The 24973-nt window shown below is 50.6% G+C and overlaps 3 protein-coding genes across 3 annotated transcripts; 1 reads left to right on the forward strand and 2 right to left on the reverse strand.

Moving 5' to 3' along the window:
• Nucleotides 1-270: 270 nt before the first annotated feature.
• Nucleotides 271-4629, reverse strand: LOC106700903 (interferon-inducible GTPase 5-like). Its single transcript, XM_070386727.1, has 3 exons — nt 4589-4629; nt 2437-3083; nt 271-926 (listed from the first exon to the last, which is right to left on the reverse strand). The coding sequence occupies exons 1-3, from the start codon at nt 4627-4629 to the stop codon at nt 271-273; spliced, it is 1344 nt and encodes a 447-aa protein (XP_070242828.1).
• Nucleotides 4630-6326: 1697 nt separating this feature from the next.
• Nucleotides 6327-17770, reverse strand: IRGC (immunity related GTPase cinema). The gene is made up of 2 exons (XM_070387586.1): nt 17326-17770; nt 6327-7879 (listed from the first exon to the last, which is right to left on the reverse strand). Exon 2 carries the CDS (start codon nt 7808-7810, stop codon nt 6413-6415), a length of 1398 nt encoding a protein of 465 aa, XP_070243687.1. The 5' UTR covers nt 7811-7879; nt 17326-17770; the 3' UTR covers nt 6327-6412.
• Nucleotides 17771-23048: 5278 nt separating this feature from the next.
• On the forward strand, nt 23049-23546 carry LOC138991671 (histone H2B type 1-H-like). The gene has a single exon (XM_070386823.1). The coding sequence runs from the start codon at nt 23049-23051 to the stop codon at nt 23424-23426; it is 378 nt and encodes a 125-aa protein (XP_070242924.1). The 3' UTR covers nt 23427-23546.
• Nucleotides 23547-24973: the final 1427 nt, after the last annotated feature.

A 24973-nucleotide genomic window follows, 5' to 3' on the forward strand; every position in this document is an offset into this window, starting at 1 on the left:
CCTTGTCACAACTTAGCATGCCCGTGTCTGTCCCCTCCCCGCGATTCCCATGGGACTGCTGGTTGATGCGGGGTTCACCAGAAGAGGGAAAGTAGGGGCCATGGCCAGAGAGGCACAAGACCCAGGGCGCAAAAGCATGAGACAGCACACGGCTCAGTCCAGGACAGTTAGGAGCTGGAGTTTCTTCTTTCCCCTCCCCCAACACCCCCCCAGCCTGAGCACAGACAGAGCCTGCAGGCTCCCAGCCCCTCGCTGCCACCTCTGGCTGGCCTAAGCGCTGGGCTGGGACCACTGACCATCCGGGAGCCTGCGGTCGGGGTTGTCGAGGGAGGCCTGAACCAGCACGCTCTGGGCATCACTGACAGCCACGTCCAGGGAGGTGCGGAGCATCCGGTAGACGGCGGCGAAAGACAGGCCACAGGAGGCCAGGGAGCCCAGGATGGGCACGTTGAGGAGCTTCTGACTGAAGGCTGAGGCATCCCCGAAGGCCTGACCCAGCAGCTCTGCCACCAGCGCCTCGGTGACCTTGGTCTTCGGGCCCTGGAGCACCTGCAGGATCTTGTGCAAGGGCTGGCCCGTCTGCTCTGCCAGCCTGATGAGAGATCCCCCATCCAGGCCGAAGCTGTGGCGGTAGCCCTCCAGGGCCCGGGTAAGCATGTACAGGTCACACGCCACCTCCGGCAGGCCTGGCATGGGCCTTGGGTTGGCCCCGCAGGCCACCGTGGCCACAAGCCAGGTGTGCTGCCTCAGCGAGGCCGCCTTCCGCTCCAGTGTGGGCTTGGAGACATTGGGCAGGGCCACCAGGAATGCATGCCGCTTGTGACTCTCCAGGTCCCTCACCATCGACTCCTCCAGCAGGTGGAAGTCGTACTTGCCCAGCTCGAACATGGACAGCAGGAAGACCTTGGGGTCCCTGAGTCCCTGTGCTGCAGGAGACAAGGGCACCTTGGGTGAGTTCCCCCACTGAGCAGACCCAGGTGTCCTGACAGCTGCCTGTGGGGAGGGGGGTTGGGGGGGGTGATAAGCTGTGTCTACATAGCACGTGGCTTAAGAGCATCAGCCCTGGAGCCAGGCTGCTTGAGTTCAGATCCCAGCTGCTAAGTCGCTTCAGTCGTGTCCGACTCTGTGCGACCCCATAGACGGCAGCCCACCAGGCTCCCCCATCCCTGGGATTCTCCAGGCAAGAATACTGGAGTGGGTTGCCATTTCCTTCTCCAATGCGTGAAAGTGAAAAGTGAAAGTGAAGTCGCTCAGTTGTGTCCGACTCTTAGCGACCCCATGGACTGCAGCCCACCAGGCTCCTCCGTCCATGGGATTTTCCAGGCAAGAGTACTGGAGTGGGGTGCCATTGCCTTCTCCGTCAGATCCCAGCCTCCCTCCTATTCGCTGTGTGGCCTCAGGCTAGTTACCACACCTACCTCTCTGGGCTTCCCTGTAAGTAAATAAGTGAGTGAAGCTGCTCAGTTGTGTCCGACTCTTTGCGACCCCATGGACTGTAGCCTACCAGGCTCCTCTGTCCATGGGATTTTCCAGGCAATAGTACTGGAGTGGATTGCCATTTCCTTCTCCAGTGGATCTTTCCGACCCAGGGATCAAACCCAGGTCTCCCGCATTGTAGACAGACGCTTTACTGTCTGAGCCACCAGGGAAGTCCATGTACTTATCTGTAAAACAAGAGGATGGGGGTACCTTCCTCCTAGGGATGTCACGCTGGTGAAATGAGCTGTGAACATGGTGCCTGGCCTCTGGTGAGCCCCCAAGAAGTGTTAGCTGCCCCCGGGGCCCCGGCCCAGAGGTGTGTCAGCATGGCCGTGGGTGCGTAGCATTTGCATTGGCCAGTGGGACTTCCTGGGTGGCCCTAGTGGTAAAGAACCGGCCTGCCAATGCAGGAGATTTAGTAAGAGACTGAGGGTTCGATCCCTGGGTTGGGAAGATCTCCTGGAGGAGGGCATGGCAACCCATGCCAAGACTCTTGCCTGGAGAAGCCCCATGGACAGAGGAGCCAGGCAAGCTACAGTCCATGGGGTTGCAAAGAGTCAGACATGACTGAGCGACTTAGCACGCACACACCCTTTCTTTTCTTTAATGCAAGTGACTGGTCTCTATCATCTGTGACTGAAATGGCAGCTGTAAGCGGCATTTCACCAACAGGGGCCACATAACTGGGTGGCCTTAACCCCACCTTGGGCCTCAGTGGGAAGATGCAGGGGAACCGGGGTAATCCCTCAAGAATTAAGCCCCCCCCCAATCAATGAATAAATAAAATAATTAAAAATAAGATAGGAATTTCCAGGCAGTCCAGTGGTTAGGACTCAATGCTTTCGCTGCCAAGGGCCGGAGTTCAATCCCTGTTCAGGGAACTAAGATCCTGCAAGCCGCATTGTGCGTCCAAAATAAATAAATAAATAACCCAGCCCCCCAGAGCCTGCCCCTCACCCTCCAGCCGCTGCGCACAGTCGTCCCGGATCTGGTTGAGCACCCTCTCCTCCGAGAAGGAGCTGGGGCGGCGGCTGCGGGAGGCGGCGATGTCCACGTCCACCTTGGAGCGGACGCAGTAGAAATGCTTGCCCCGCCGCAGGATCTCGAGAGCCAGCTCAGCGAGGTCGGTGGTGAAGCTCTCGGAGGTAATGATGAGGAAGAAGTCATACCGGAAGAGCTGTACCCGCTGGAAGTATTTGTCAGCCCGGAAGGCGGGGGTGCCGACACCCGGCAGGTCCCAGAAGACGACGCTGGGGTACTTGGGATGTGGGTACGGTGTGGGGTCCACGGTCATTTCCACCACGCCCGTGCAGGCCGAGTTGGGGTCCTCATCCCCCAGCCCCCGGATAGCATTGACGAAGGTGGACTTGCCTGAGCCCATCCCCCCGGTGACGCCGACGTCCAGCCGGACGTTCTCCAGAGAATGAAGCGTAGATTGTAACTTGGCGGCAACTGCTGGCAGATCCCCCGCCTCAAAGGCCTCCTTCAGGGCCCTGGTGTCCTTTGAGAGCTCCAGGATCTTGCATTGGCTGAGGCATGATTGGAAGACCTCGCTGGCCATCAGCTGCCGGACCCCCAGTTCTCCGTCTTCAGGACTTGATGACCTTGGACAGGGAAGGGAAAGGAGTGTTTTCACTCTGAGTTGCCCTATCTTCTCTACATCCCTCAGCTTTCCCAGAGTATTTGTGGCATCACCAGTAATAGCGCTGAGGGTGTTACAAGATGCCAAGTCTGGTGCTAAGCACTTTATTTTAATTCACATTTACTCATCACCGCCAGCTTCTCCTGAAGTATCCTCAAATACTACAAATCCTCAAACCAGCTGGAGAAGAAATTTCCCTCCCTTCTTATCCACATTTGGCATTGAGAAAATAAATGAGGCCCAAGGTCCTCCCCTGGCGAAGGAAATGGCAACCCATTCAGTACTCTTGCCTGGAAAATTCCATGGACAGAGGAGCCTGGTAGGCTACAGTCCATGGGGTCGCAAAGAGTGGGATACGACTGAGCGACTTCACTTCAAGGTCCTCCAGCTAATGCGTGGGAAAACTGGGAATGGGGCTAAGGTCTTCTGGCCCTAGAATTCAAAGTCTTAACTTTGAGGAAGGGGGCAGGGGTTTTACCACGCGCCCAGCACCAGGATTAAGAGCTGGAACCTTCATCACTGGTAGTCATAGCTCGGGTTTATTTGAGGTTTACTAGGGGCCAGCCACTCTTCTAACCACACGCATGATTTTGTCAAGTCCATATGATGGGTGGGGCAGCCATGCTCACATCCTGGGATTGTGTGACTGTGTCTGGTCCCAGCCGTGCCAGGGATTTGCAGAGGTGACACCAGCCAAGTCACAGCCCCTCCGGGGCTTTTATTTTCCCCTCCGTGAAGGGTGGGGGGGCGCCAGTTTCCTCACCTGTGGATTGGAAAGATGACTCCTCAGAACCCTCCAAGCCCTACTGTTTTAGGAAGACTCGGGGTCTTACTGCTGACGAGATTCAGGCAGAGGCCAGCTTGGGAAGGGCGTGGAGCATCCAGCTGCACTTGATCGTTATCTGTGGGTAGCTGTGGAAGGGTTCTGAGCAGGGAAGGGAGAGGTCCACTGGGGACGTTACCAAGAGCCCTCCTGGGAATTCCTTGGTGGTCCAGTGGTTAGGATACCACGCTTTCACTGCCGAGGGCCCAGGTTCGATCCCTGGTTGGGGAACTAAGATCCCATAAGTCTCGTGGTGAAGCCAGTAATTTTTTCCAAAGAGCCCTCCATGACCTTAAGGTGCAGGAGACTGGGGCCTGGGAGACAAGGGGAGGGGTGGGGGCAGGACCTAGGTGGGCAGGGCCAAGAGCTGGAACAGGGGCTGGGGGTGGAGATGGGGGAAGGGAGAGACAGAGGCAGAAGGGACAGGACAGAATGAGGCCACCAGTTGGAAGCAGGGGACAGTGGTCACCTAGGCTCTCTCTTTTAGCCTCAGGCCCATTGTATTGAGAGCATGCCCAACCTTTCCATCCCAGCCACTTGGGGCCAGTGAGTCCGAGGGTCCTCAGGTATAGGGATGTGGGCTGTGCCTTTTGAGAATGGATTTGAAAGAGACCATCTTTCTTATGCATCTGAGAAATGCCTACCATGGGGATTTCCCCTTGGGCATCTGGAATATCCCTACCATGATCGTTTGTACCCTCTTTGGTGCAGAAAGGTCCATGTGAACCCCAAATAGTCCTCGCAGAGCCAATGGGAGGCCTTCTGGGAAGACAGGAATCTTTTTTGCAAAGCAGAGAGTTCTTCAACAAAGAAATTTTAACACCCCAGGTAAAAGTGGACCCTCTTAGTCCATTTCCCAGAGTCAGGGGTGATTTGAGGCCCCTAGATGGGGCGAGAGGAGCTTCCCAGGTGGCGCAATGGTAAAGACTCTGCCTACTAATGCTGGAGACGCAGGAGATGTGGGTTCGATCCCTGGGTCAGGAAAATGCCCTGGAGTAGGAAATGGCAACCCGCTCCAGTATTCTTGTCTGGAAAATTCCATGAACAGAGGAGCCTGGCGGGCTGCAGTCCATGGGGTCGCAAAGCATCATATATGACTGAGCACGCATGCACATACACATATGTACAATGAGGCTAGAACCATCATCAGGTCCTGGAACAGCTCAGGGAGTGTTAGTGAGGCCATCTCCACTGCACCAGAACCACCCTGTGAATTCCTCAAATCCCACCCTTCCTTGGACCCTCGTCCCAGTCCACGGATGCTCTTGGGGCAGCCCCTGTCCTGTCCAAGTGCCCCAGTCTGGTGATTCCTTTTTAAACATGCGTGACCCTCGACTCAGCATGTGAGTTTTGGTTTGAGCAGATAAGGGTGTCAGATTCACTTCTGTATCCAGCTGGAGAGCCCAGCACAGAGCCGAGGGGCTGTGGCAAGCAGTTGAGGTCCCAGGGCCGCCTCACTGTGTTATACACCCCGTGTCTTTTGAAACCTCGTGCAGCTTCAGAAATCCCAACAGGTGCCCTGTCAGACCCACGGCCTTACAGCACCATCCCCAAAATTTGTTCCCAGCCATGAAGCTAGGCACACACAGACCTGGAATCCCAGTCTCAGCCAATCACTCACAATCTTAGACCCACCCGCAGCATCCAAATCACCAAGGCTTACCAAGATCCCTCCCAGTCAGGCACACCAGCAAGCTCATTCCCGCACGCATCCACATGCAGACACGCTGGCAATCTTTCTGAAATGAGGTTTGTTCCAGGGGGCTGGTGCCGTCCCCGCCTCCTTTCTCCGTGGATGCTCATAGACGCGCCCACCCACCCCCGCTCTCATTCTGTGTCCCCAGGTTCTGCACAGAGGCCAGTCCAGTGGCCACCTGGCTGCACCCTCCCTGCTCCCCACACCTCCCCCACCCCCCCATCACTCACAGGCAGCAGAGCTGGCTCAGGATGTCCCATCTCCCTGGCATCTGTTTCACTCAGTTGGTTGCTAGGCACTATTGTGCCCAGCCCGAGTACCAATTGGCTGCCCCTCCCCCACCAGAGCAGACCTTTGGAGTTCTCAGAAAGGGACACGAGAATGCAGGCCCCAGGGCCCATTCAGCCACCCACCTACGTTGACAGTGGGCTCCTGGCTTGGCTCCAGGCCAGGCTGTCCTGTTGCCCCCAACACCCCCCCTCCACCCGCCATGGCCACTTGGGGATCAGAGGAGAGAGAGGCTTTTTTTTTTTTTAAGAGTCCTGCCCACCCGCATCCACACCTTGAACCTCTGGCTCCCAAGATAAATTCCTATCCTCAGTTAGGGACTTGGCCCTGGGCCTCCCTCCACCCGCCTCCCTCAGCCCGCCCCACCCCGTCCCCACTCAGCAACTGCATCTCTCATTTTCACCACATTAGGCCTTTTTTGATTGTTTGGTGGGTTTTCAAAAGGCTTGGTTTGTGGGTGAGGCAGTGGGTAAGGGCTGCACTTTCATTTGTCTTCGGCCAAGTCTCGCTTCTTCCAGCTGTCCAGAATGTACTTAAGGAGGAGGCCAAGCTTCCGGCGGGTCGAGAGGGGGGCTTCCTCCATGCTCCCCTCCCCGGATCCCCGTTTCTCCACTCCGTTGTCACCAGCCGCCTCCAGGCTGACATCGGGCTGAGTGTCCTCCTCTTCCTCCAGAGCCTTGATGCGGACGCGCTGGGCATCCTCGGCCATCTCGTTCAGGCAGCCCTGGAGCATGGTGTAGACGGTGCCGAAGCTGATGCCCCCCGCCACCAGCGTCCCGAACACGGGGATACCCTTCTCAAAGGCCCGGGCCACCCTCATGGCACCGTCGGACGACTGGGAGTAGAGCCGCAGGACTGTCTCAGGGGAGACCTCGTTGGCCAGCGGGGAGCGGATGACGGAGCGCAGGTCCCCCGCCTGTTTGCCCACCTGCTCGGCCAGCTTGGCCAGCGAGTCATCGTCCAGGCCGAAGCTGCGGTGGTAGCCGCGCAGCGAGCGGATGAGCAGCGCGTCGTCGTAGGCGGCCGCCAGCCCGGGCACGGGCAGGGCCTGGATGACGCCGGACACCAGGGCCGTCTTGAGCACCTGCTCCTGGAGCATGTCCTTCTTCTTCTGCAGGGCCTCCAGCGAGATGTCCGGCAGCGACAGCAGGCCGGCGTGGCGCCGATGCGCGGGCAGATCGCGCTCCCAGGTGGACATGAGCAGCGGGAAGTCGTAGCGCGCGGGCGAGAGGTTGGACACAAGGAAGACGCGCGGGTCGTGGACGCCGGCCCCGCGCAGCCGCTCGACGCAGTGCTCGCGGATCTCGTGCAGGACCGCCCCCTCGCTGAAGCCCGAGGGCCGCTGCATGCGCGTGGCCGCCAGGTCCTCGTCCACCTTGGTGCGCACGAAATAGAACTTCTTGCCCTGGCGCAGGATCTCGGAGGCCAGGCGGGTCTCCACCGCGCCGCAGCGGCGGGGTGAGACAAGTAGGAAGAAATCGTAGCGGCCGAAGTCCACCTGCTTCAGGTACTTGTCGGCCGAGCAGCCGGGAGAGCCGGCCCCTGGCAGGTCCCACAGGGTCACGTCTGGAAACTGCGGGTGCGGGTAGGGCGAGGGCTCTATTGTGGTCTCCACGACGCCGGTGAGGGCCGCGTCGGGGTCCTCGGCGCCCAGGCCGCGAAGGGCGTTGATGAGGGACGACTTGCCGGCCCCCGATTCGCCTGTGACGCCCACCTCCAGCCGGGTGCAGTCCGAGGAGGCCAGCAGCTCCCGGAGGCGGGAAGCGGCCTGCGGGATGTCTCCCGACTCGAAGGCAGTGCGCAGGGCCTCCAGCTCTTCCTTGGCCATGAGGATGGTGGTCTCCTCCTCCCCGGACACCGCTGGCAACTTCGAAGTAGCCATGGTGACTGGCGGGTCAGAGGGTGCGGGGGGGTGGGGGAGAGTCACGGACGGACGCGTGGTCCTCAGTGTCTGCGGAGGGGAGAGCAGAAGGGAGCCAGCCGTTCAGGCCTCCTGGAACGTGGCGTGGGGCAGGGAGAGACACACCAGGGCTATAAAGGAAGTCTCTCTGGAGCCCCACAGCCCTCTCCTTTAAAAAAAAACAAACCCGGGATACCTTTTAGACAGGAGGTAGGGAGGGGGCTTTGTAGTCGGTGGCCCCAGGTTCCCATCCTATCTCTGCCACTAACCTGCCGTGTGACCTGGGGTAAAACGAAGCACACCTCTCTGAGCCTGTTCGATTCTTGCTTAATGAGTGTAATGACTGACCTGCCTTCCAGGGCACTGAGGAGTCTTCGGGATAACCCTAGGAACTCCCACCGTTTTGTGGGCAGCTTGAGACCCATGCCGTCACATGGGGCCCCACGTTAAAAGGCCCAGCTCTCCTGGGACTTCCCTGGTGGTCCAGTGGTTAAGAATCCACCTTGCAAAGCAGGGAATGGGGTTCGATCCCTGGTTGGGAAACAGATCTCGCATGCTGCTGGGCAACTAAGCCTGCGTGCCACCTCTAGAGAGCCCAATTGACCCGACACAGCCAGATAAATAAAATAAATAAAATTTTAAAATAAATAAAAAACAAAACCCAGCTCTTGCCTTAATGCTCTTTTGACATTGACTAATATTCTAAACATTCGAAGCAAGGGTGCTACATTTTCACTTTCGACTGGGCCCTGCAATTTGTGTATGTAGCCAGGCCTGCAGTGGAAGGGGCTTTACTCAGCTCCTGGGCCCAGGAAAAGGGAGCAGGGGATCTCCCGCTGCTGCCTCTGCGGTGATTAGAAGCAGCAAGAAGTGATGGCCAAAGGGACCCAGACCCTGGAGCCACACTGCCTGGGATTCCATCCAGGCGGGCCCTACCGCACACCAGCTGAGAGACTTGGGGCAAGTTCCTGACCGCTGCCTCACTTTCCTCATCTTACAGATCAAAGCGATCTGCAAGCCTTATAGCAGACCACTTCCTAGAGCTTTTGAGAATGAAATGAGTTCATCCAGAAAAAGCACTTAACATAGTGCCCAACCCGGTATCTGTCCAACAGAACCCATCGTGAATTTTACTGCAGAGGCCAAGTACGTTTAGCCTGGCATTGAGCTGTGATATAGTTTTACTTTGATGTGCATTTTGAATTTCAGCTACACCTAGATAGATGTAAAATGATAATTAAAGTGCTGTAGCCAACTTATCAAATGAAATCAGCACCCAGCCACTATTTTGTTGACTATGAGGAAGTTTATGTTAATTTTTAGGGTCTGATAGAATATTTCATGTGTATTACAGTGGTATTCATACGCTATGTCTCTCAACTTTATTTTCAAAAGCTTAAGGCCCAAATAAAAACTTCTGGAAAAAAAATTAGTGCCCGACTCAGAGCAGGTGGTCTGCATTATCAGCATCACTGTTACCATCATTATTAATATTCCTGGCTGTGTGACATCCCTGCCCTCTCTGAGCCTCTGCTGTAGCACCTGCATGGTGGAAGATAACCTTGCCCACGTCACAGGGCTTCTGTGACCATCATGAGCCCCATCACCTGTCTGTCTCTAGGTCACCTTTGAAGATATTCTTGGATTCAGCCAGGCATGGGAGGGGTGCCCCCACCCTGGGCATCTCCTTAAACACCCAGCCCTGTTTGGCAGGGCTGGCTAGGCTAAGTCCCCTCTCTCCTCCATGAGCCTGTCATGGTGGTCTCTCCTGAGATCCTTCCTCCTCACCTGGGAGCTTCCCTGGCCCTCCCTCTTCCCGATCTCACACTCTCCTTGTCTATCGCCTCTAAAATACACTTCCTCATTGACTAAAGACTCTTCAGAGAACCCTGGGAGAGATGCTCAGGTCAGGGATCAGTGTCCCCATCAGATGGAGATGGACTGAGGTTCAGACTAGACATGAGAGGTCCCCACTCAGAGGCACAGCCAGGGCTCCAACCCAGGTCCTTCTGAAGAGCTGCTCTCCCTTCAATCACGTGTCTTTACCTCTCCTTTCTCCCCTCAGCTGCACCTGGCCCCATCCTCACCCAACCTTCTGCAGGAAGACAGTCCTTATTTCATTGTTCCCGCCAGATCTGATCACCCATCCCAGGTGGGGGCATTTCACCCTGGGGCTCAACCCAGTCCCTCCTGCGTCCCGACCCCTAACCCATCTCAGAGCGTGGTCTGGGTAGAGGAGAAGGGGAATCCTTGAACAGGTCTCAGTGCAAGGGGCGGACAGGCCAGTGGCCACTGGGGTGGACCGAGGGGCTGAGGGAGCTGGGCCTGGGACTGGACAAGGGGAGCTGCCCTCGGGGGGACTCACCTGCCCTGCGGGCTCTCCCTCTCCCCTTCACTCTCCCCGCTGGTGGGGCCTCCTCTCCTGTTAGCACAGGATCAGGGCCTGTTGCTAGGACCCATTATAGTAGCAAACCACAGCTTATTGGTCAGCCAGCCCTGGTGCAATAATGTGAGGGTGATGTCAGGGGGCGGGGTCCCAGCCCCCCTGTGGGACCCTGCCCCTCGCTGCTCATGGGACCATCACTGGGTAGTCTTGGGCCCTTAGCCCCCTCTACCCCTCCAGGGACCCAGAGAGAGCTTTCTGACACCAAGACTTGTTCAAAACCCGCCCGTGGTCTCCATCACCCCCAGCACACAATCCGAGCTCTGGCATCTGAGAATCTGGCCCTGCTCACCATCCCACCCTCTATTTCTCCTCCATCCCAGGACTGTTTCCCAAACAAGTCATTCACTCTCCCTCCTTTGCACTGTCTACCCATTCACCCACCTCACCAAGGGTGGTGTAGGCTCTGTGGGTGGTGATTAAGCTCAGCCAGCTCTGGCTGAGTTGGGAGGAAGGGCTGGGAGAGCCCCGTGCAATTTGGCCTGGTCCTGGCCGGGACTGGTGGTCCATGGGGCAGTGGGGCAGCACCCACACCCCAATTCAGTATCTAGTTTCCAAGCTCCCTTTTGGGCTTCCTTCTTCCCTGGCATTTTAACATCCTCTGATGCTGGGAAAGATTGAAGGCCAAAGGAGAAGAGGGCGGCAGAGGATGAGATGGCTAGATAGCATCACTGACTCAACGGACATGAACTTGAGCAAACTCCAGGAGACAGTGAAGGACAGGAGCCTGGAGCGCTGCAGTTCATGGGGTCTCAAAGAATCAGACATGACTGAGTGGCTGAACATTAACAGCAGTGTACCCTCAGCCCATCCTTCAAATCCCAGCTCAGGTGCTGACTTCATAACACTTTCCTCCTTTCTCCTGTCTCCCTCCCCTGCTTCCTCACAACCATTTAAAATGGCATTGAGGGGGCTTCCCTGGTTGTTCAGTGGTTAAGACTCCACAGTCCCAGTGCAGAAGTCATGGGTTCATTTCCTGGTCGGGGAAGTAAGATCCTGCATGCTGCATGGCATGGCCAAAAAATAAAAATAAATTAAAAAAAATAAAACAGCATCTTTTAGTATGACAAAGAGGGAGATGGAAGCAGGGGAAGATGTGAATGAGAAAAGAAAGTTGAGGGGGATGGTGGGAGGGAGGCTCAAGAAGGGGAGGATATATATACACTTGTATATGTACAGCAGAAACTAACACAACATTGTAAAGCAATTATCCTCCAATTTAAAATAAATTTTAAAAAAGAGAGAGAAAGAGTTGGAATGGAAAAGAGACTCCTTAAGGAGGAAACAGAGGGAGAGTCAGGCAGGAATTCAGGGATGAGAGACTGAGTCAGAAAACCACCAAAGATACTCTCAGAGGCACAAGTTACAGACAGCAAAAAGATGCAGAACCACAGAGATGGAAAGCAAGGCGTGGACCCAGATGCACACAGGGAAGAAGCCGAAGGTCTAGAGACCAGGACACAAGAACGCCAGCCTTCTGGGGGATATCTCTGGCTCTCCTCAATTCCAGCCCCCATCTCTGCAGCTTCCAAGCCTCCCTTCCAGTCTAGGGAATCTTTTATGACAGTCTCCACCCTGGCTCTCCTCCCAACCCCCTCTCTGCCCAGGCCATGTGTCCCACCCTTACTCCCATTTCCTGGGATGTAGCCAGAAGCCCCCACTACCCAGAGGCCCCTGCTTCCAAGGTGGCACTAGGGGTAAAGAACCTGCCTGCCAATGCAGGAGACATAAGAGATGCAGGTTCGATCCCTGAGTCAGGAAGATCCCCTGGAGGAGGGCATGGCAACCCACTCCAGTATTCTTGCCCGGGAAATCCTATGGACAAAGGAGCCTGGCAGACTATAGTCCATGGGGTTGCAAAGGGTTGGACATGACTGAGCAACTTAGCACGCACACAGCCAGAGGCCCTGCATACTCAAAGGGTTTTGCTGACAATCTGAAGCTCAATTCTGGAAAGAATCCTCCAAAAGAACAGCTGAGGAAGAGCTGTTCTAAGGAAGCCCCAGAAAGGAACGAGAGGGGACTCCCCCCTCACCAAAAAAAAAAAAAAAGGGAAGAGACTAGTTGAAGACCACACTGAGAATGGGAAAAGGGTACTCTGCTGACTACACTGAGTTCTTAAACCACAGGCGAGACAGAAATGCAGGTCAGCACACAAACTCTTCCACATCCTCACGACTGACACAGACACAGAGACCAAGAGCTGAAAAAAGATCCTCAGACATTCCCAGACGGCAAACACATGCACTAAGGTTTCTCCCCGCAAATCCAGACCCAAAGCCTGGCCCAGGAGGGAAAGGAAAGACACAGAGCCTCAAGTACGAGTCATTACAGACAAGCCCAAAGCAGGCAGACTTAGAACAGCCTCGAAAGCCACTCACACGCAGGCACACACAGACTAGCAGACCGGAGGAGACGCAGTCACACTAGCATATTCAGATGGCAGCCCCTGAAACCCTCCATGTCCATTCATTCTGCTCCAGCTCCTAAGCTGTGTGAGCAGCCACGAGCCAGGGTCTCCAAAGTAGATATATCAGGCTCTGCCCTTGGGAGCTCCCGGTTGGAGGAAAGGAGGGGGATGGTCATGGCCGAGGGTAACTCTGGACCAAGACCAGGATGCAGGACACCTGCGCAAATGTGTCTAATGCAGGCTGGCACACTGCCAGGGGCGCTTCTCCCGGCTCTGGAGAGTGCCAGCCCATGGGAGGCTGCGCCTGTGCCTGTCCGCCAAACCTCCTCTCTGTCTTCATTCATCAAACACTCAGCACCTCTCCAAGGCCCTGTCCTGGGCTAGATGCTGGGAACACAGACAAGACCAACACCCCCGGCCCCCGGCTCTGTTCCCGCAGGACTGATTCATAGTGCAGTTAGAGCGTTAGCTGCTCAGTTGTGTCTGACTCTTTGCGATCCCATGGACTGTAGCCAGTCACGCTCCTCTGTCCATGGGATTCTCCATGCAAGAATACTGGAGTGGGTTGCCATTTCTTCCTCCAGGGGACCTTCCCAACCCAGGGATTGAACCCGGGTCTCCTGTATTGCCGACGGATTCTGTACCATCTGAGCCACCAGGGAAGCCCATGTAGTGGGGGAGTCAGATCCATCCCCAGGCAATGATGACCCGGAGTGGGCCAGACTGGGATGGGGAGGGTGGCCCAGAGGACTGTGAGAGCACCAAGGGACCACCTGAACTAGCTCAGGGGTCAAGGAGGGCTTCCTGGAGGAACTGGCACCTGAGCTGAGAACTGAAGGATGAGTAGGAGTGAGCCAGATGGTCAGCTAGGAAGTTGCATCCCAGCCCTAAAGAACCTAGGCAAAGACCCCGAGCTGAGAGAGAGCTCTCGTTAGTCTTGTAACTGACTCAGCTGTGTGGTCATCCCACAGACATTTGTGTAGACCTCACCAGTCCCTGTGCTGGCCCCAAGATGTGACTCACACATCCCGGCTCCTACAGACCTCCCAGGCTGGTGGGGGCACTATCGTGCTCACATGCTAAAGCCAGATGCTCACTTACGGGACATTTTTGATACACCAGGTGTGCATGGACTCCCCTGGTGGCTCAGTGGTAAAAATATCTGGCTGCCAATGCAGGAGATGCAAGTTCAATCCTAGGGTCAGGAAGATCCCCCAGAGAAGGAAATAGCAACCCACTCCAGCATTCTTACTGGGAAATCCCATGGACAGAGGAGCCTGCTGGGCTACAGTCCATGGGGTTGCAGAGAGTCAGACATGACTTAGTGACTAAACAACAACAAGATGTGTGAAGCCTGTCAGGTGGGGTAACTCATTTAGCCCAGACTAAAATTCTGTTCTGCCACCTATCATCCCAAGATAGACACAACCCAGGAGCTGAGACTGGAATAGAGAGAAAGATAGAGACAAACATACCAATTCATCCTCTCCTTCTGTGGGTTCCCCAGCTCATCCAATCTGAGGTACCATGGTTGTCAGATGCACCGTTTTCTATCCCATTAACAAAATTTTTAAAGTGCTGCCAATAAAATTATGATGTATTTCACTATCACTTAAAATGTTTAGGAAATTCCCTGGCGATCCAGTGGTTAAGACATGGCACTTCCACTGGAGCGGGTATGGGTTTGATCCTGTTGGGGAACTTAGATCCCGAATATCACATGAGGTGGCCAAAAAACAGAAAATAAAATTAAATGCAAGAGCGCTTGGTAGATTTACTTAGAAAATATAGGTTTGTATCTTATACTATCCGTGTGTGCATCTAACTAGGAAAATACAAGAGAAATAAGTTAGCTAAGCTGAGCCTAAAATCACAGACTCTGACTCTGTGGAGTCACTTCTGCTCCAAGCAGTGGATGTCCACACTTTCTCACACAACACATCTTCTCTCCTCCATGCCAACAGGCACAGCCATGAGGCTATTAAAAGCAGCTCAATTATGGGTAAAGAAGATGTGGTACATATATACAATGGAATTCTACTCAGCCATAAAAAAGAATGAAAGAGTGCCATTGGCAGCAACATGGATGCATTTAATGATTATCATACTAAGTGAAGTAAGTCAAAAAGAGAAAGACATGTTTTATCACCTATATGTGGAATCTAAAATATGACACAGCCACAACTAAACTGAGCCCGTGTACCCTAGAACCTGTGCTCTGCTATAAGAGAAGCCACCTCAATGAGAAGCTGCTCACGGCAACCAGAGAGTAGCCCCCACTCGCCACAACTAGAGAAAGCCCGCGTGCAACAGTGCAGATGCAGTGCAAGTGTTAGTCACGCAGTCATGTCCGATTCTTTGTGACCCCGTGAACTGTAGCCCTCCAGTCTCCTCCATCCATGGAATTCTCCAGGCAAGAATACTGGAGTGGGTTGCCATTCCTTTCTCCAGGGGATCTTCCTGATCCAGAGATCAAACTGAGCCTCCCGCATTGCAGGTGGATTCTTTACCATCTGAGCCACCAGGGAAGCCCAGTGAAGACTCAGCAGAGCCATAAATAAATAAATAAATAAAAATGTTAAAAGTAGTAAAATGTGACACAAATGAGCTTATTTATGAAACAGAAACCTACTCATGGACATAGAGAAGACTTGTGGTTGCCCAGAGGGGCAGATGGGAGAGGGATGAAGTGGCAGTCTGGAATCAGCAGATGTAAGTTATTATATGTGGAATGGATAAACAGCAAAGTCCTGCTGGGTAGCAGAGAAAACTATATTCAATATCCTGTGATACCTCATATTAGAAAGGAATATTAAAAAAAAAATGTGTGTGTGTGTGAGTCATTCAGTCGTGTCCAACTCTTCGCAACCCCACAGACTGTAGCCCGCCAGGCTCCTCTGTCCATGGAATTCTCCAGGCAAGAATACTGGAGTGGGTTGCCATTCCTTCCCCAGGGAATCTTCCCAACCCAGGGATCAAACCCGAGTCTCCTGTATTGCTGGCAGATTCTTTACCACTGAGCCACCAAGGAAGCATACATATGTGTATACTGAATCACTTTGCTATATAGCAGAAATTAACACAGCATTGTAAGTCAACTACACTTCAGTAAGAAAATAAATTTTAAAAAATGCTCTCTGGTGAAAATAATGATAACCATCTGGGGCGGGGGAGGGGGGGGAATCTCCGTATGCACACCCAGTCAGTGACAGCTTCGTCACAATGACTGCCTGGCTGTAAGGTGTCAACCTCTATGACTCTTCCTGATCTCAGAATTACTAAAATGCAGGGTGGGTGCGGGGGATGAAGGGTGCATCTTAGAATCGATGAAAGTGCTTCCTGTGTGTTTGCTCTGCGTCTGCTAGTCCGGGAACACAGCGATGACGCAGATGGTACTTCCTGCAGGGAGGAAGTTTGTGCAATAGACGCTGACTGTGGGCCAAAGCTGTTGGTTGACAGGTCTCATAGTGGTGGCTTCTCTGTTGGGGAGCCCGAGCTCTAGGGTGCAGCACACAGGGTCAGTAGTTGCAACTCCCAGGCTCTAGAGCACAGGTTCAGTAACTGTGGCACATGGCCTCAGTTGCTCCGAGGTCATATGGGATCTTCTCATATCAGGGATCGAACCCGTGTCTCCTGCACTGGCAGGCGGATTCTTTACCACTGAGCTACCAGGGAAGCCCCCACCTTCTCTCCATTTGCCATCATCCTGGGAAAACCTGAAGCTAGCCCCCAAGGATTCATTCATTCATTCAGATAGGTATTGTCTGCCTTCTGGATCTAGACAGAGTTCTGGGCACTGACACACGGGCGAACAACCCACAGATGACCTTTGCACTCATGGAGCTTATATTTTTTGAAAGATATAGATAATAAACAAAAGCAAGATACTGTCCAATAGCAATAAGAAAAGAGAAGAACAAGGCAGCAAGTGTAAGGGATGGATTGAGGGGTTGGTGGATCGCCTGCAACTATGACTGCTGACCATCTCTCCATCTCCTTACACACACGCCACTCTTCCCCACAAGAGGGGGAGTCTTTGTCCTCTCCAGAGTCTGAGCTGACCTTGTAACTTGCTTCAATCAACAGAATGTCTGTATAGGATTGTCTGAGTTTGGGAAATGAAAACAGGAAGAGATATCTGAGATTGTTAGCATGAGATTCCTGGGATGAGCTTCCCTGGGGAAAATCTCTGGGGAGAAAAGAGAAAATGCAAAAGGAAAAGGCATGATTCAGAAAACTCAAAGCATGGACACAGGTAGCAAAACTGCCACTATCGTGTTTGGGGCAGAATTTATCTCAGGCGAAGAGAGAGGAAAGGCAAGCGGCCAGGGAAAGGGGCGCAGGAGATTTCAACTGTTTTGTTAATTCTTTCTGCCTTTTAGCTGAGCCGTGAGAAACACTACCCATTTCTTTATTTGTTTTTGTAGGTTGATTTTGTTTTTTGTTTATTTTTAAAATTATTTAAAACATTTTGTTTGCTTATGTAAGCTTTAAATAATTAATAGTAAAGATTTTACCTTGAATCATGGACCCACATGTATGCTGTTACAGAAAAGTGGAAATTAAAAGACTTGACAATAAAAAGACCTGAACAATAAAATTCAAGCTTCTGCCCAGGTCAGCCCCACCCCGCTCCCAAAGTACCTTTCTCTTCCTGCAGACTCCAGGGTTGCTGCTGCTGCTGCTGCTAAGTTGCTTCAGTCGTGTCCAACTCTGTGTGACCCCATAGAGTTACAGCCCACCAGGCTCCCCTGTCCCTGGGATTCTTCAGGCAAGAACACTGGAGTGGGTTGTCATTTCCTTCTCCAATGCATGAAAGTAAAAAGTGAAAGTGAAGTCGCTCAGTCGTGTCGGAATCTTAGCGATCCCATGGACTGCAGCCCACCAGGCTCCTCCGTCCATGGGATTTTCCAGGCAAGAGTACTGGAGTGGGGTGCCATTTCCTTCTCCAATGCATGAAAGTGAAAAGTGAAAGTGAAGTCGCTCAGTCATGTCGGAATCTTAGCGATCCCATGGACTGCAGCCTACCAGGCTCCTCCACCCATGGGATTTTCCAGGCAAGAGTACTGGAGTGGGGTGCCATTGCCTTCTCAGGACTCCAGGGTTAGGGTCATTCAATGATTGTTTCCTTCTATGAGCAGATCCTGACCACCTGCCATGGGCTCCAGCTCAGCCCAGGTGGATCATATCCTGGCCTCATCCCTGGGGACCTCTGATCTCACAGAAACACTTCCTTCCTTCCTCTCCCCTCCCTGCCACCCCAGGTCACTCCACACCCACACCTCAGGGCAGGCATCCTCTAGACAGGCCATGTTGGGGAGCAGAAAGAAAGGGACTTTATTTTTTTAAATAGTGTATGTTGTTGTTGTTGTTCAGTCGCTAAGTCATGTCCGACTCTTTGCGACCCCACGGGCTGCAGCACGCCAGGCCTCCCTGTCCCTTACTACCTCCTGGAGTTTGCCCAAGTTCATGTCCATTGAGTCGGTGATGCTATCCCACCACCAATAAACAGTGTGCGTTCTTTTTTAAAGATTTATCTATTTTATTTTTTATTTAATGTTTTGGCTATGCGGGGTCTTCGCTGCTTTGTGCCTGCTTTCTCTAGTTGCAGCAAGCAGGCGTGGTGTGCACACCACACTCCTCGTTGTGGTGTGTGGGCTTCTCATTGCCGTGGCTTCAGTCGCGGTGGCGCACGGGCTTAGTTGCTCTGGGGCGTGTGCGATCTTCCCAGACCAGGGATGGAATCCGTGTCCCCTGCACTGGCGGGTGGATTCTTAACCACTAGACCACCAGGGAAGCCCAAGAAAGGGATTTTTAGAGCCAAAGGGCATTCTCCCTCCCAAGTAATAGTAGTAAATGCTCTTGGTTACTTACAAGAAACTCTTTCCACATGTGCTTTTCTGATTTCTGTACACGTATCAACTCTTGAGTAGGAAGCATGATCACCCCATTTCACCAATGGAAAAACTGAGGTATAAGGGCTCACCCAATGTGATAAAACTGGTAACTGGCTAAGCTGGACTTCTAGCCTAAGACAGACTGGTATCAGAGTCCATATTCTTAACTACTGCGCTGGACTCTCTCTTTGATTGTGTCTCCTTACTGCAAATTGAACTTTTGACATGATTTTTCTATGAAGACTTTAGAAGAATGTCACTATTCCAGGGGTGAAATGAGATAGATATCTGAAGGTGAAGGACATTCTGGAGCCTTTTGCTAATGGGCAGGGATGGGGGCAGGTCATGCTTGGCTCTCATCAGGTTTGTTTTAGTTAATCCTCTCTCCCAGGAAGGATGGGTAACCCAAAGGGACTTCCCTGGCAGTCCAGCGGTTAGGACTTTGCCTTCCATCGCCAATGCTTTACAATATTATGTTGGTTTCTGTTGCACAACAATCATGCAGCTGTATGTAAACATACATTCCTTTCCTCCTGAGCCTCCATCCCACCCCTCCAGGTCATCACAGAGCCCTGAGCCGGGCTCCCTGGGCTGCGCCGCAGCTTCCCACTAGTTAGCTATTTTTCACATCATAGTGTATATATGTCAAGCCTCCTCCCCCAATTCATCCCACCCTCCCCTTTTCCCTCTAGGTCCACATGTCCATTCCCTCTCCATCTGCATCTCTATTCCTGCCCTGCAAAGAAGTTCTCGTCTCTCCCATTTTTCTAGATTCCACATATATGCGTGAATATAGGATATTTGTTTTCCTCTTTCTGACTTGCTTCACCAGATCACAGTTTTGGATGACAAATCCGGCACAGTCTGAAAGGTTATAGTGATGGCCTGGGAGAAATGGATGATGGCATTATCTTTCCAGACCTGGGACAGAGTAAAGGAAAGAAAGGCAAGAAGAAAGAAAGTGTTTTCTGTTTAGCTCAAGTACAAAGTCTTTATCTGGCATCTTGGGAGGGAGCAGTCCACCGCAGTGTCAGCTACATCTCTTCCCAGGCAATTTGATTCGGAGGTCTCTAGCATTTTCACAGGATCAGATGCCAGGCAGGGCCATTTCAGCTGTGAAATGTGTGGCCAAGTTTCCCGTGCCTGAAGTTTGGCTGCCATCCAGGTAATGAGGAAGACCTGGTGTAGTCCCTTCCAAGGAGATCCAAGGCCAGTGGATCCTTTGTTTCTACTGATTGAAACATTCGTTTGGGGATTAATAGCCAGATATCTGTGGAAACCAGCAGAATTCAGGGGCTTCCCAGGTGGCACAGTGGGAAAGAATCCGCCTGCCAAGGCAGGAGATGCAAGAGATGAGGGTTTGATCCCTGGGTTTTGAAGATTCCCTGGAGGAGGGCATGGCAACCCACTCCAGTATTCTTGCCTGGAGGATCCCATAGACAGAAGAGCCTGGCGGGCCACAGTACATGGGGTTGCAAAGATGCTGACCACACACACACGTACACACACAGAAGAATTTCCAACATCCAGTTCAGTTTATAGGTATATAATAAAACCTCAGAGACTGTTGACAAGATTAGAATATATACAAAGGTGCAAACATAATTTCTCTCTACAGTTGCCCTCATTTTTATCAAAGATACACAGGGAATCCCCTGGCATTCCAGTGGTTAGGACTAAGCACTTTCACTGCTGGGGCCCCAGGTTCAATCCCTGGTTGGGGAACTAAGATCTCACAAGCCACACACATACACACAAACAAACAAGACCCCAAAACCCACACACAGTCAAAATAAATTTATTTGCATGAAATGTTGCCCAATTGTTGACATAAATACAGCAAGAGCAGTGATTGACCAAATATTAATAAGCTCTTTTTAAGACTGCTTTGTTGGAAATGTTTATAGGGAGTCTCAGATTAAATGCTTAAAAAGAACTCTCAAGGCCAGGAAGTCATACCAAAGTTAAAGTCACTCCTTAAAGCTGTCTGGTCATATTTAAGCCTATGCATATCTCTCTTGACTACAATATTCCAGTCAACATCTTGGTAAACATCCAGTGTCTCTAATTATCCTGTTACTAGGAGAATAGTTTTTTGGTGGGGAGGGAGTGGGTTGCTGCATGGTATGTGGGATTTTAGTTTCCCAACAAGGGATCGAACTCATGCCTTCTTCAGGGGAAGCACAGAGTCTTAACCACTGAACCACCAAGGAAGTGCCAGGGAGGACAGATTTTTATTGAGCTTATGTAAATAGCTAACTATATTGCCACGAGAATAATGTGCAAGGATTTCCAAATTCTGGAAAGATCAAGTAGAAAGAGAAAGTAAATGTTTCATTTTTGTTTACAAAGTTATACTTTGCCAAGTTGCTATATGTCATGATAGCTTAAGACAAAAATGTATATGTTAGTCTCTCAGTTGTGTCTGACTCTTTGTGACCCTCATAGACTATAGCCTGCCAGGCTCCTCTCCATGGGATTTTTGCCAGGCAAGAATACGGGAATGGGTTGCCAAGCCCTCCTCCAGGGGATCTTCCTGACCTAGGGATTGAACCTACATCTCCTGATTCTCCTGCCTTGGCAAGCGAGGTCTTCACCACTCACGCCACCTGGGAAGCCGGGCCGAAGACAAAAGACTTTCTTAAACTTGGAAAAGAAACCCACTAAGGAACAGTATGGTTTCAAATGAAAAGTGATTTAAAAATTATAATCCTCTCATTCATTCGATCCTATCTGATTAACACTTGTGCTTCTTGAATCCGGTTTTTCCTTTAGCTCTGGAAATTCTTCCCTAGTTCAGTTTGATGATCTTCAAGCTATCAGAAACCTGTACTTGTGAAAAGCCCTTTCCTTGAATCTCTTTGAATATGAAGTACTTCCACAGGAATGCTTTTGTGAAAGCATGAGGATAAAAGAATAACTGTCTATCAATGACAAAGGCTTAAAAATGGCAATGGCTAGATATCTGATGAGAGTTTAGTACAATGCAATTGACAAGAAAATGCCGTTGTTTCTGTGACACGCGTTTTAAGACAGTAACTAGAATTACAACTGAAAACATTATGCCAGAACATATCAGAATGTTAGGGTTTTATACAGTTTCTAGAACACATATTAATAATATTCACCCATGCAATATAACTTAAGAACTTTTATCATCACTTACTTGACATTGCTTCTCATGTCATTTAACATACCAAAGAAGCCTAGTTAATTTAAAATTCTATTTTCCATAAAGAGAACAATTTTTTTGCAATGTTCCAGAGGCCCTCTGGAAATCCCCAGAGTTACTTTAGATCAAAAAGACTTTCTTTAGAATTTGGTTTTGGGGAAGTTTGGCAAAAATATCAAAAGATTTTAGACACTTGACTAAATTGGGTCACAGACTATCATGAAATGATAATTATCTACTTTACCAAAGTGACAAAAAGACTTCTAAGGTAAATGTAGGAAGTTTCATAGTTCTGCGCAAAACTTACTCTTTAAATATTGAGGAGTCTCTGTTTTCCTTAAGTAATCAAAGATCCGATTAAGATGACACGAAGGCCAGGAAATAATTTTAATAAAACACAGAATCTTTGCTTTCTAGGCATATTACTTAAAAAGTAAGGGAAACTGATTCACATTTTTGTACAGCAGAAACCAACACAACATTGTAAAGAAAATTTCCTTCAATTAAAAATTTTTTTAAAAAAACGGAAACCTTTAACAAGCCCCTCTCAGAAGCAGACCCATTCTCCAAGAAGCTGTCATTTTAGCAGAAGAAAGAAGGTTAAGTTCCAATTTTACACATAAGTACACTATTGATATTAAAGCTTATTTTAAAAAAAACCTTTTATAACCAACTTTTTTTCAATCTTATCCAGCTTGATCACACCGTAAGATTTCTTTCCCAGATTCCTTTTCCACAAATCTTCGGATTCCTGTGTTCATTTTCATTTCTTTCCCTTTCCAAAACAACCAGCTTTATTTTAAGACAAAATCACTTTCATTTCCCTCAACAAAAATGCATCTGCACACCTCGTACACTTTTGTATTTTATTTATTTTTTTGGCTGCTCTGGGTCTTCGTTGCTGCACACGGGCCTTCTCTAGTTGTGGGGAACGGGAGCTGCTCTCTAGCTGCGGTGCTCAGGCTTCTCAATGCAGTGGCTTCTCTTGTTGCAGAGCACAGGCCCTAAGGTGCTCGTTGTGGTTCACAGGCCTGGTTGCTCCTCAGCACATGGGATCTCCCCAGACCAGGGATAGAACCCGTGTCCCCTGCATTGGCAGGTGGATTCTTAACCACTGGGCCACTAGGGAAGTCCTCTCATACCCTTTCTAACAATAACAATAACAACAAACCCATATCTTACTTTTCTTGCATACTGAGTTATTTCCCTTATCATTTCCAGTAGCTTTAATTGCATATATTAATTAGAATTCTTTACCCTTAGATCTTTCTGTGTTGTTGGGTGTTGTCATTATAGACATGCCTGAACCGGCTAAGTCTGCTCCTGCCCCTAAAAAGGGCTCTAAAAAAGCTATGACCAAGGCCCAGAAGGACGGCAAGAAGCGCAAGCGCAGCCGCAAGGAGAGCTACTCCGTGTACGTGTACAAGGTGCTGAAGCAAGTCCATCCAGACACCGGCATCTCGTGCAAGGCCATGGGAATCATGAACTCCTTCGTCAACGACATTTTCGAGCGCATCGCTGGCGAGGCATGGCACCTGGCGCATTACAACAAGCGCTCGACTATCACATCCAGAGAGATCCAGACCGCTGTGCTCTTGCTGCTACCTGGGGAGCTGGCCAAGCACGCTGTGTCCGAGGGCACTAAGGCTGTCACCAAGTATACCAGCTCCAAGTAAATATAATATGCCTAGCCGCTGTTAACGGAGAAGGCAATGGCACCCCACTCCAGTACTCTTGCCCGGAAAATCCCATGGACGGAGGGCCTGGTGGGCTGTAGTCCATGGGGTCGCTAAGAGTCGGACACGACTGAGCAACTTCACTTCACTTCACTTTACCCTTAGAAGGGCTTCCCTTGTGGCTCAGCTGGTAAAGAATCAGCCTGCAATGCAGGAGACCTGGGTTCGATCCCTGGGTTGGGAAGATCCCCTGGAGAAGGGAAAGGCTACCCACTCCAGTATTCTGGCCTGGAGAACTCCATGGGCTGTATAGTCCATGGGGTTGCAAAGAGTTGGATATGACTGAGCGACTTTCAAAAAACCCTTAGAAACCTCAACTTTTAGTGACTATAAAAGAGTAAAGAATTATGAACTTTCTTTTCTAATTAGCATTCTCTGGCTTGGCAAATTTAGATATACTTTTTCTAACTTCCAGAAACATACTTTCTCATGGAACATTTTCTCAGTGTGGCATCAAACATATTTACCAATAAGCCCAAATGTCTAAAGGAAGCCCAAAATGATAAACCTATGTTCAATATTTAGTGTTTCAGTGTTTTATCTTATTTGGAAATCATCTGGATATTCAATGATTTTGGCTTAACTCATTATTTAATTGAACTTGATTTCCCTGGTGGCTCAGACGGTAAGGCATCTGCCTACAATGTGGGAGACCTGGGTTCGATCCCTGGGTTGGGGAGATCCCCTGGAGAAGGAAATGGCAACCCAGTCCAGTACTCTTGCCTGGAAAATTCTGTGGATGGAGGAGCCTGGTAGGCTTCAGTCCATGGGGCCGCAAAGAGTCGGATATGACTGAAAGACTTCACTTTCACTTCACTTAACTGAACTTAACAAAACTAAGGTTTCCAGGTTACCAAAAGATATGGGGAAACTATTTGTAAAATTATCCTGAAAACTTTTTATTCTACTTACATCTATTTACTTTTGGAGGAGGGAATGGCAACCCACTCCAGTATTCTTGCCTGGGAAATCCCATGGACAGAGAAGCCTGGCAGGCTACTGTCTATGAGAGTGTCCAAGAGAGTTGGACATGACCTAGCGACTAAATAGCAACAACTATTTAGATTATTTGTGAAAATTTCTTCAAACCAACTTACTTTTCTTACTGACAGATTTTGTGGCCTGAACTTATTTGACTAATAAACCCAAGTAGAATAAAAATTGTATGTTTGCATTACACTTCATATTTATAATTCGAAGACATGTCTATTTTAATCGAACCAACAAAGTTGTTCTAATATTGAATATTTTCCCATATCACATGAACCTGAAAAGCATTTTGGTGATGTTCTACTGTATTTCCTAAAGTTTTATGAATACTTAATTTATGTAAGCACTTTATTTTCTTTAAGCTAATTCGATAGAATTCTTTTACACATTAATTTTTGTAATACCACCCAAAGGTAAAAAATACCACACATCTATAACACACTTATTGACACACATAAGCAGAGACAGATGCAGAGACCTTAATAGTTTCATTTAAA

The sequence above is a fragment of the Bos mutus genome, chromosome 18 (assembly GCF_027580195.1).
Source record: "Bos mutus isolate GX-2022 chromosome 18, NWIPB_WYAK_1.1, whole genome shotgun sequence".
Classification (NCBI taxonomy): domain Eukaryota; kingdom Metazoa; phylum Chordata; class Mammalia; order Artiodactyla; family Bovidae; genus Bos; species Bos mutus.

Bases quoted from the DNA above. Each gene is read 5' to 3' on its own strand.
- LOC106700903 (XM_070386727.1), bottom strand. From the start codon at position 4,629: ATGGTAGGGATATTCCAGATGCCCAAGGGGAAATCCCCATG. The intron at 3,084-4,588 runs GTAGGCATTTCT...TCCCTGTCCAAG, and splicing joins CCCAAGGGGAAATCCCCATG to GTCATCAAGTCCTGAAGACG. The intron at 927-2,436 runs GTGAGGGGCAGG...TGTCTCCTGCAG, and splicing joins CTGTGCGCAGCGGCTGGAGG to CACAGGGACTCAGGGACCCC.
- IRGC (XM_070387586.1), bottom strand. From the start codon at position 7,810: ATGGCTACTTCGAAGTTGCCAGCGGTGTCCGGGGAGGAGGAGACCACC.
- LOC138991671 (XM_070386823.1), top strand. From the start codon at position 23,049: ATGCCTGAACCGGCTAAGTCTGCTCCTGCCCCTAAAAAGGGCTCTAAA.